Source organism: Gymnoscopelus microlampas, assembly GCF_963454915.1.
Source record: "Gymnoscopelus microlampas genome assembly, chromosome: 21".
Lineage (NCBI taxonomy): Eukaryota > Metazoa > Chordata > Actinopteri > Myctophiformes > Myctophidae > Gymnoscopelus > Gymnoscopelus microlampas.
The window spans coordinates 38,210,274-38,222,488 of record NC_139958.1 but is presented as its reverse complement, the minus strand read 5'-3'; the positions used below and the strand labels follow the sequence as shown (position 1 = coordinate 38,222,488).

At 36.7% G+C, this 12,215-nt stretch overlaps 1 protein-coding gene across 1 annotated transcript in view; it reads left to right on the top strand.

Moving 5' to 3' along the window:
* Positions 1–6,296: 6,296 nt before the first annotated feature.
* LOC311037955 (uncharacterized protein) overlaps positions 6,297–12,215 on the top strand; it is a gene marked incomplete at its 3' end in the record, with an annotated part of 28,755 nt that continues 22,836 nt past the window's right edge. Inside the window, exon 1 of the mRNA XM_084047250.1 lies at positions 6,297–7,722. Coding sequence (XP_083903376.1) covers positions 6,459–7,722 — 1,264 coding nt within the window. The 5' untranslated portion in view covers positions 6,297–6,458. The remainder of the gene's footprint in view (positions 7,723–12,215) is intronic.

The window sequence follows — 12,215 nt, the reverse complement described above, 5'->3', positions numbered from 1 at the left end:
CCACTAGAATTAACCGAGCTGGACTACAGGTTAGTAGTTATGTATGGTATATGTGCAATAACAAAGGATTATTCCCTGTAACAGATTGTTATGCTTTTCATGTTGTCATACACATACAAAAGTGAAATGATCATAATTTTTACTACATTAATTTGTATTTTAAAATGAGTATTATGATTACACCACTATTGCACACACATCCTCAAATCCTAATTTTGAACAGACACCCAGACTATGAGTTGCAGATATTAAAGATGAAAAGCCACAAAACAGTAGATTTTTCCCCCTTTATTTTTATCAGGTAGTCACTAAATGCATTTTCCCATAGAAAGGAGGTGTCATTCACTGCCACCATTCCCCTTTTTCTTCTTTGTACAAATAGTGTTTTGTATTTGTTGATTACATGTATTATTGTGTTATTTTTATGCTGTTGATTGATTGAATACATAGGACCACAATGGAAACAAGTGTCCAGAACTTTTTTGTGTTAATGACTTTAATGACTGACTGTACCATGTGCTGTTTACATTTCTTGACTTAAATTCTTGACTAATAAAGAATCAATCAATCAATCAATCAATCAATCAATCAATCAATCAATCAATCAACCAATCAATCAATGGAAAAAAACAGCTGCTCTTAATAGTTGTTGTTATTATTATTACCCTTATTATTATTATTATCATCATCATCATCATTATTATTATTATTATTACAACATATTTTGTTGTGGGGTCCTTGGCACAACATGTTTTTAAATTGGGGTCCACAGCCAAATACATATCAATTTGGGGGTCAACTCAACTTTATTTCAAGGTTCAAGATTTTGCTTTGTTTGTTACAACTTGTGTACAGCCGCCTATATAAATGGTAAATAGTGCATTTATATAGCGCTTTTATCCAAAGCGCTTTACATTGATTGTGCCATTCACCCATTCACACACACATTCATGTACTTTTTCCATGTCTCTCTAAATAAAGTACTTCAATCAATCAACACAAACAAGAAAATAGTAAAAACAAAACAAAAAAAACATTAAAGGCTGTAAGGAAAAAAAGTCTTTAAGAATTTAATATATTATTAATATGAAAAAGATTGAGAAACATTGGTCTAGTCTAGAGATGGAGCTGTACACGCCTTGGTCAGCAGGGGGCAGTAAGCATAACATCAACAAGATCTCAGCTTTGAGCTGACCCGGAAGTTTATTCCATTGTTGATAGGCGACGCGCGAGCGCACAACGAGAGCAAACGCTAGCTTTGGATTTGTTCCACTTTAGAATAGAATGAATGAATGAATTAATTAATGCTTAATTGTGACTTTACTACAAAAACTGAATGAATGAAGTCCTTGATGAACCAGCGGCTCTCTGTGGCTGATGAAGAGATGTTTGGGGTCGTTGAATGAATTCTAGATTGTTGTGAGGTGAGGAACAAGACCGTAGTGAAAAATGTCCCACACGTTAATATACATCTCTATGTTAGAGTATGTTACTATATAACTAATACACACATAAATGGTAGGCCTGAAACATGACTGTCATACAATGACAGTTATGGAACCACTAGCTTGTTCCTGTTTTTCGATTTTTACATTTACCAACTCTCACATCTAACATAAACTTTAAGATTTCATATATAAAGTACTTACCCCCGAGCAACGGATGTTACACGTTGAGCTGGACCGCGATAAGTACCCGTATCTCCCGTATTGTTCAATAAAAAGCATTTTAATCCGACCGGCGGCCATTTTCTATTATTATTTTTGTATTATTGCATAGTTGAAAGCATCGGAGAAAATGGCCAGCGATCGGATTAAAACGCTTTTTATTGAGCAATACGGAAAATACCGATATTGAAATCTGAACGTTTATGTAGATGTAGTAGCAGTTGTGAATGTAAAATAATTGAAAACCGGAACAAGTGGTTCCATGATATGGTATATCCAGAACTATATCATGTATTATTGGTTAATAAAAGTATGAGATTTTCAGGTGAAAGCTGTGACCTTTTGGAGATGAGGCTGAGAAAGCAAAGTTTGAGTTTGCATTTTGATTTAAATCAGTCACACCCTGAAGATCCTGCCTTTTGTCCTTGAACAGGAGATCCCAGGTCTTGGTGTGAACTACAACAGTCCCTCAGAGAGCTTTTGGCCAAACCTATTGTTTTCACTGAATTAATTAAGATAGCTTTGTCTCTCTTTGAGAAACTGCTAGCCACACTCAAAATTCACAGGTTTCTCTCAGTGTCACAAACACACATTTAACTGCAGTCTACTTAAAGCTAAATTGAATTGATGTATTATTCTTATTTCTTGGTAAAAGCTTATTTTGTTGTAAGTACACAAGTGTGAACAAAATGTGGTTGTGGAAGAAATCAGTTAGTTGCATGTAAACGTTTCTTCTTGACTCTAAGGAAAATGTTATGTTCTTTTGAATCATCTCGTTTTGTTTAACTCATTCATACAACGTTGAATACATACATGTGTGGGCTTATATTGAAGGTAATAAGATGTTAAACAATGATTTCATAATATGAGCTTGTGTAAAAGTATAGTTTAATGGATAAGGGTTAAAGTAAATTGTCATGCTGACTGAGAAAGGCTGGCCAAGAAGCCTTTTGTTCCTGGAAACCAGTTTGTGAGTGGTCAAGAAGGTTGATAGTAGGATGGTCCTATGTGAAATGTCTGTCTGTATAAAGTACAATGTTTTGGTGATTCAGGTATACACTCTGTGGATTGGCAATGCAGGTGTCAACGTCTGTGAAAATAAAAGTATTTCTGTGGACAAACCCTCTTTTCGAACTGGATCCTTGTTGTATTCTTGCACTTAGGGAATAGTTATGGAATAGTGTTTTTCCTGTCTGATCAATGGGCCAATATACGACAATGACGCTTGTGACAGATGAGCGCCATGTGAACCATGGCTAATATAATGGTAAATATGTTATTACAATACAACTAATACATCTGTATGTTAGAGTAAGTTGATACAATATAACCAGTACAAAGTTTGTTATTATTGCAATATAACTAATACATTATAATGGTAAATATGTTATTACAATACAACTAATACATCTGTATGCTAGAGTATGTTATTACTATTCAACTAATACATATATAATAGTAAATATATTATAACAATACAACTGGTACATCTGTATGTTAGAGTATGTTGTTACAACATCCCTTAAAACGCAGAAACCTCATATCCATATTTCGATGTTTCATACAAGGGTGTCGCACAAAAGTAGTGAAAATAGCAGCTCTACAATCGGCTATTTTCACTGCTTTAAAAAAAAAACTTAAATAATATATATGTATATATATATATAGAAGGTTTCCGCCCCACAGTGACAATATCTATACTATAGTGTTATTATTACAATATAATTAATAGAGCATTTCTACAGTAGTCTATGTATGATAATACAATATAACTAAGTCTGTACGGAGGTAGAGTATGTTAATACAATATAACTAGTAAATCTGTACCGTAGAGTATGCTAATGCAATATAACTACTGACTAGTACAGATTTGTCTAACTTGGCCTCTGGGGACACACACATTTATACTTTTAATATAGTTTAACTATGTCTGTAGGGAACAATTTATACCAGCTTTAGGTCATTTTAAACCCTGAGCAGTGTGGCACAAACTGTACAGACCAAATGAGGGGGAAAAAATATATAAATGTATTTTGAGGGTACCCAAAATACAGGCATTAGATAATATAATATCCTCTCTAAAGGTTTTTTAGTGGAACGGTTGACCCATGAACTAATAATTGTACATAGACTCTGATATTTAACAACATCTTACCAAGACCGTGCCAATCTAAAACCTCAAAACGTACCTTTTGACCTTGAATTTTTTTCCCCACTAAATACATGAAGGAAAGCTTTGAGTATATTATTTAGGATGGTATAAGGATCAATAACAACTATATCACATTACCATTGCAATTCCTTTTGGGTTTGGTCCCTTTTAAACTTTGATTGACTGGACTATCAAGGTTGCAGAACTAAACTTTTTGTTTGCTTGTTTTGTTCTTTTTTCCTACTGGTGATTTTCACAGCACCACAGGGAGAGGTCTACAGTATCAAGCGAGACGGCCTCCAGAAAATATTCAACGTTGTCAGAGGAACAGCGAGAGATGGACCAGGAACGTGGACTACAAGATGCAAAGCTGACAGCAGGTATGTAGTGTTAAAGTTTATTTTTTTTACTGACTACTACATCAAACAGCTTACCCGAGTTGAGAAACACACTTCAATCTGAACTGCAACTATTATTGGACTGGACATGTGAAAATAGACTTGTCTTGAATGTAGCAAAAACCAAAAGCATAGTGTTCACTGCCAGACATGCCACTTTAGAGGATAATCACCTGTGTTTGTCACTTAAAGACTCAAATATTGAACAGGTTCAAGAAGCACTTTTGCTTGGTGTCACACTCGATGCACAGTTAACATGGGAAAAACACATAGAAAATATTGTCAAAAAAATGGATAGAGGAATTGCATGCATTAAAAGGTGCTCCTCGTTTCTTGCCCCAGCTTCTAGAGTGCTGGTGACACAGGCTCTAGTGCTATCTCACCTTGACTGCTGCTCTGCATTATGGTCAGGTGCAGACAAGAAACATCTGTCCAAACTTCAAATAGCTCAGAATAAAGCTGCAAGGCTTGCATTGCACTGTCCGTTGGGTGTGAGGCAGAGCACTGAGAGACTGCATGCCAGTCTCTCATGGCTCAGAGTGGAGGAGAGGTTGGCATGGAATTTAGTGAGTATCTTTAGGAATATTTGTTACATTAAAGAACCAGTTCGTTTGTATTCACAAATACAGTATGTGAGAGATCGTCATAATTACAATACCAGGCAGGCTACTAGGGTGACATGGTTAAAGAGAAGCCCAGAACAAATGCAGTCTGCAGATCTGTAACGTATCGGGCAATTACTATATGGAACACGTTACCGACAATGATCACTGAAGCACCTAGTAAGGCTAGTTTTAAGAGATTCCATAAAAGACACTTGACAAATTACCCAAATTTTAATTGTAATTTTAACTGACTTGTCATTTAAGGGATTGTTGAAAGCTAAATTGTTTTTTGTTTTGTTTTTTGTTTTGTATTTTTTACTTGACTTTTTTTTTGTCTTGAATTAATTTGTTTTTGTAATACTGTACATGTTTTATTGCATTATGTAGTGTTTGTAATCCTGTGGACCCCAGGAAGAGTAGCTGCTACTTTGGTGGCAGCTAATGGGGATCCCTATGAATAAAGAATAAAGAATAAAGCATGCATGTAACCTCTCGAGTGTATGCTGCCAGAACTAACTCGAAGGCTACGTATAATTTGCAATGGTGGCCTGGGAAAAGACATGGCCTCTTTAGGGAGAGTGGGGAGGGGCTAAACGAAATCATCTAAGTTAAAAGCAGATAAAGCAATATTATGAATCTCAGTCGACCAGCTACCACAGCTACAAAACAGAAGAAAATGTAATGGATAAATGTATGGTTCAAACATTGTTTAATTTTCTCTCATTGAATCTTTTGTTTAGACTTCCTGCACCTCCTTGGTGCAGAGAGAGAGCTGTCTGAACAGCAGGAGAGGAGCCCCAGTCTGGTCCTGGAGGAACCAGAACCTCTGCAGTTTAAAGAGGAACAGGAGGAGCTACTTCAAAGACCAGAGGGGGCTGATGGGTCAACATTGACATTACTAGCAGTGAAAAGTGAAGATGATGGTGAAAACAGAGAGACAGAGCCTCTAACCAGCACTTCAACTGAACACATGAAAACCCAAGCTGTTGTAGAGGATTGTGGAACATCACAACCAACTAGTGATGACCACCTCCTCTCTTCCCACTGTTCTGAATCTGACACAGAGGACAGTGATGATTGGGAGGAGACCAGGGAAGGTCAGTCAGCTTTAAACACACTGAAATCACACAAGACACAAAATGCTGATGGACAAAAATTGTGTTTGAGAAACAAGCTGTCCCAGGACTTGAAATCATCCAAACAAACCCCATCCATGAGTCTCAAAGGCAAGGGAAGCAAATGTTGTGAGGTTTGTGGCAAAACTTTTAGTAGAAATGGATATCTTGTAGATCACATGAGGATTCACACAGGTGAAAAACCCTTTAGTTGCAATTTTTGTGGCAAAAGTTTCAATAAGAAGAGTACTCTTGTGGTGCACACAAGGATTCATACAAGAAAACCTTTTCATTGTACTGTTTGTGAGAAAACGCTTGATATTACTCATGACCACACTAGTCAAATAGTAAGGCATATGAGGACTCATACAGGAGAAAAACCCTTTAGTTGCAATATTTGTGAAAAAAGTTTCAATCTGAAGAATACTCTTGTGGCACACACAAGGATTCATACAGGAAAACCTTTTCATTGTGCAGTTTGTGAAAAAACTTTTACTAAGGCTCAAAGTCTAAACGTACACATGAGGACTCACACAGGGGAATTTCCCTTTCGTTGTACAGTTTGTGCCAAAACCTTCAATTGGAGTGGGACACTGAAGACCCACATGAAGATACATATGGAGGAAAAAGCATTTTTTTGTACATTGTGTGGAAAAACTTTCGTTAGTAATACAAATCTGAGAAAACACATGAAGATCCATGAAGGGGATAACCCCCCTGATTTGAAGTCCCAGGACTTGAAATCATCCAAACAAACCCCATCCATGAGTCTCAAAGGCAAGGGAAAAAACATTTGTGAGGTTTGTGAAAAAACTTTTAGTAAAAAAGCATATCTTGTTGAACACATGAGGATTCACACAGGTGAAAGACCCTTTAGTTGCACTTTTTGTGAGAAAAGTTTTAAAAGTAAGGGTTGTCTTGCAGTACACACAAGGATTCATACAGGAAAACCTTTTCATTGTACAATTTGTGAAAAAACGTTCACTAATTCTCATAGTCTAAAAGTACACATGAGGACTCACACAGGAGGAAAACCCTTTTGTTGTAGAGTATGTCGTAAAACCTTCAGTTATAATCATCTTCTGGAAGCACACATGAGGACTCACACAGGTGAAAAACCCTTTCGTTGTACAATATGCGGTAGAAGATTTATTTCTAAACTCAATCGGAAATTACACATGGTGACTCATACAGGGGAAAGAGCCTTTCTTTGCTCATTTTGTGGTAAAACGTTCAGACATAAGGTAAGTCTTGAGGGACATCTGAGGACTCATACTGGTGAAAGACCTTTTAGTTGTAAAATGTGTGCCAAAACCTTCCATTTATACAAGTTAATGAAGGCCCACATTAGGACTCATACAGATGAAAAAACTTTTAGTTGTAAAGTGTGTACTAAAACCTTCAAAGAGAGTAAGTCTCTAAAGTTGCACATGAGGATTCATACAGGGGAAAAACCCTTTAGTTGCATAATCTGTGGCAAAAGCTTCCGAGTTGGTACAAATCTAAAGGTCCATATGATGACTCATACGGCAGATACACCTGCAGGAGATAAACCTTTCATTTGCACAGTCTGTGGGAAAGGCTTCAAGCAGAGCAGACATCTGAAGGTCCACATGATGTGTCATACAGGTGAAAAACCTTTTAGTTGTACAGTTTGTAGTAAAAGCTTTTGTCAAATATCTGCTGTGACAAGGCACATGAGGACCCATACAGGTGAAAAACCCTTTACTTGTACAGTTTGTGGTAAAGGCTTTGCTCAGACGGGTACACTGAAAAGTCACATGAGTAGGCGTAAATCCTGTCTGAAAATGTAACTATTCTGTTGTGTTTTTGGGTAGTCTGCTAGGGTATTGGATTGCAATAGATGAACTGTGAACATCTGATGATTACATTGTTTCATTGTTTATTTAGACAAAACTGAATGTTTAGTTTTTAGGGTAGAGGAGGACAGTTACAATCTGTCATGTTAAAAACCACAAGCCACTCGAGACCCGGCCAAACTTATAACTCAAACACAAAGTAAGCCTACTATGAGATTAAAAATATAATGTTTATTAAAATGCTTGCGTTTAAACAGGAATGATTCAAATAATGAAAGGAGATGTGGAACTCAAGCTCAGTATAATTTTTTTTTTGTCACATCACAGGTTTACAGTGGGTAAAATTTGTTTTTGTTTGAGCTTCGTTGGTTTTGTTATTTCCATAAGAGAAAGGGAAGTAGAAGGAGGGGGGCAACTAATCAAAGACCTGTGCTCCGAGGAGCACATTTTCTAGTTCTAAATATTGTTATTAGAATCTGTTACAGATGTATGTATATTTACTCACTAATGCAGTTAATTCGAATCCTTAACATACGTATATATGTTTATTTACTTACATATTAATGTAGTTCATGTCTCAAGACTCTTGCCGGAGCCCTCATTCAATGCCACTTTGACTATGCTTGGTTCTCCAACATCCCAATGTCTCTAGAAACGAAGCTTCAGACCTCCCAAAAACAAACTAATTCGACTACTTCTCGGCATAAAGTCCATGACCCACCTGATTCCATCACATGTCACTAGTCTGGGATGGCTCGGGGTACAAGACAGGGTTAAGCAATTAAAATGGGATTGATTTTTAAGATTGTCAAACAGTCATTGCCCACAATGCCCTCATACCTGACTAACTACCTCTCCAAAGTGAGTGACATCCACAACCACAATACTAGAGGGAGCGACAATGATCTGGTACCACCCATCTACAGAACAAACATGGGAAAATTCTCATTCTACTACTCTGCCATCAAAATGTGGAATGCCCTGACACCATCACTTAAAAAAATGTGTATCACTGGCGTCTTTCAAAACGAAAATCCGTCTATCAGGAGACCAAAAGGGGAAGTAAATAAATGTTTTCCCATAGAAAGGAGGTGACATTCACTGCCGAAATGTTTGCCCTTTTTTCCTTTGTACAGAGTGTCCTATATTTGTTGATATGTATTCATGTGTTATTTTTAGGACTTGTTTGTGTTATCCTTTTCAGCCTAAATGTCTAACTATACCTTGTGCTATTTACATTTCTGTCTAATAAAGTATTCCTGGCCTACTTGTTGTTAACTAGTTATACGAACGCTTGTTTTATTGTTGTATTGTTTATTGGATCTTGTTTAGTCGATACAATTATGTGTTTTAAGCTCCTGCTCATTTGATTTAGCTATTTTGTCTCATCTGTTTAAGGAAATAGGTAGCTGATATATTGCACTTTTACCTTAGCGCTAGGTATACTCTTGGTTGCTTGTTTTTACAGAAAATGCACTTAAAACCTCTGGTGATTAGTAGTTTTCGTTCCCTACCTACACTTATGTTGAATGCACTTATTGTAAGTCGCTTTGGATAAAAGCGTCTGCTAAACGACTGTAATGTAATGTATTCAATCAATCAATCAATCAAACTTCTGTTAATGCTACAGATTACAAATATGTTTCAAATGTGTTATTCAAACTTAATTCTTAAAGATCAGCTACAATGAATAATATATGTTCCAAGCATAGCTTGAGACCCAAAAGAGTCATTTGATGTCTCCCCGGGACCCAAGCTAGTGATAATTGCTGATCTGCTGAAGCTACAACGGGTCCAGATACAACACAGTGTGAGCTTGTAGATCTGCCATTCTCATGTATATGTGTATATATATATATATATATATATATATATATATATATATATATATATATATATATATATATATATATATATATATATATAAGTAGTGTGTTATCTAAAGAATGATTTGTGTATTTGTGTGGTATTTAAAGAATCTGATATTCAGAGTCACCACATTGGAAAGGCAGACTGCCTTGATGGGGATCATGTGAAGAGCAACCACATTGGAAAGCAGACTGCCTTGATGGGGATCATGTGAGGAACAATAAATGAATGTAGTAAAAATTATGATCATTTTCACTTTTTATGTCAACATGAAAAGCATAAAAAGGTGTCACAGGGAATAATCCTTTGTTATTGCACATTATACCCATACATAGCCTAACTAACCTTATTGCTGAAGTAACAAAGGTTTTCTTAAACCGAACAGAACTTCTTTGGCACTGTTGTTCTGGAAGATGCAATCAACCTCTGTACTTTATTGCTCCTCACATGATCCCCATCAAGGCAGTCTGCTTTCCAATGTGGTGACTCTGAATATCAGATTCTTTAAATACCACACAAATACACAAATAATTATTTAGATAATACAGATGTATTATTAACTGTAGCGGGCAAAATGTCCGCGAAATGGGCGAAATGTCTGGGCGAAATGTCCGACTTTTTGGGCGAACTGCGAAATGGGCGAAATGAATGGTATTCATGGGTATTATGTGCAATAACAAAGGATTATTCCCTGTGACACCTTTTTATGCTTTTCATGTTGTCATACACATTCAAAAGTGAAATGATCATCATTTGTATTTTAAAATTAGTATTATGATTAGGTACACCACTATTGCACTTGCACACATCCTGAAATCCTTATTCTGAACAGACACCCAGACTATGAGAGTTGCAGATATTAAAGATGAAAAGCCACAAAACAGTAACATTACATTCCCCCCCCCTTATTTTCTCAGGTGTGTCATTCACTGCCACCATTTTCCCTTTTTCTACTTTGTGCATGTAGTGTTTTGTATTTGTTGATGACATGCATTATTGTGTTATTTTTATGCTGTTGACATAGGACCACAATAAGTCCCCAGGACTTATTGTCTCCGCCAGGTTGAAAGGCGAGACTATGTTTTGCATCCTGTCCTGTGTTCGCAGTGTCCGTTGGCCCGGTCAATGCGAAACTGTGCACACACACTCCCTGGATGCCAATTCAGAACCTCTGCCCCGAATTTTTCAGATTGGCCTGTTATAACGGCACCAGGAGGCCGATTTATGCGATTTTCTTTTTTTTATATTAGCCTACTCATACAGATTCTGTCCAAAAATCACGCAAATCGGTACACAGTATATATATAGTCATGTGATCAACTTTTTAAATTCCATCCTTATTGGTTAACATTGGCTTCCAACGTTTGCAGGAGAGGTCTGTTTTGAACAAAATGCCTGAAATCATGAACACAGCGTGCAATTTCTGTGAAATTGTGCACACATTCTCACTAGGCCGAGGAAGAAATGCCACCCTTTTCACATTGGCCTGTTACAGCGCCACCAGCAGGTCTAATTTAGCAAAACACAGTTTTGCAACACAAAATGCCTCAAATCATGAATGCAGCATCCGATTACCTAGAAAGGCCTAAGAAGTAATGGCACCATTTTCACATTGGCCTATTATAGTGCCACCAGCAAGCCACAATAACCTACCTGACCTGCTGGAGACCTGTGGTACGAGGAGCACTTTTTGTAGTTTGTGTTATCTTTTTAGTCTTAGTTAATGTCTGACTGTACCACGTGCTGTTTACATTTCTTGATTTACATTTTTGACTAATAAAGTATTCAATCAATCAATCAATCAATCAATCAATCAAAAAACAGCTGCTCTTAGTAGTTATTACTATTATTATTATTATTAGTATTATTATTTGTACCCTTATTATTATAAAATATTCTGTTAGTGGGTCCCTGGCACAACATTTTTTTTAGATGGGGGTCCACAGCCAAATACATATCAATTTGGGGGTCAACTCAAATCAAACTTTATTTCAAGGTTCAAGGTTTTGTTCGGCTTCCTTCAGACAATGCAGCAGCAGCATAGGTAATAATAATAACAATATTAAAAATAAAGCGAGAGAGTGCAAAAAAGGGCAAAACAAAAGGGAACATCAGCGTATGTAACCGTGCATATGATCTTGGTATATTAAGTGCTGCACAGAGCAAATTCAAATAAATAACAAACAAGAAAAGAGTAAAAAAAACAACAACAAAAAAACATTAAAGGCTTGCTAGGAAAAAAAACGTCTTTAAGGATTTAATATGATATTAATATGAAAAAGATTGAGAACCATTGCATCAATGGAGCTGTACATACCTTGGCCAGCAGGGGGCGATAAGCATCCCCACCAATATCACAGATTTGATCTGACCCGGATGTTCATTCCATTTTTGATGGGCCTCACGAGCGCGCACAACGAGAGCCAACGTTAGCTTTGGATTTTTCCCACTTTGGAATAGAAAGAATTCATTAATTAATGCTTAATTGTGACTTTACTACAAACACTGAATGCATGAAGTCCTTGATGAACCAGCGACTCTCTGTGGCTGATGAAGAGATGTTTGGGGTCGTTGAATGAATTCTAGATT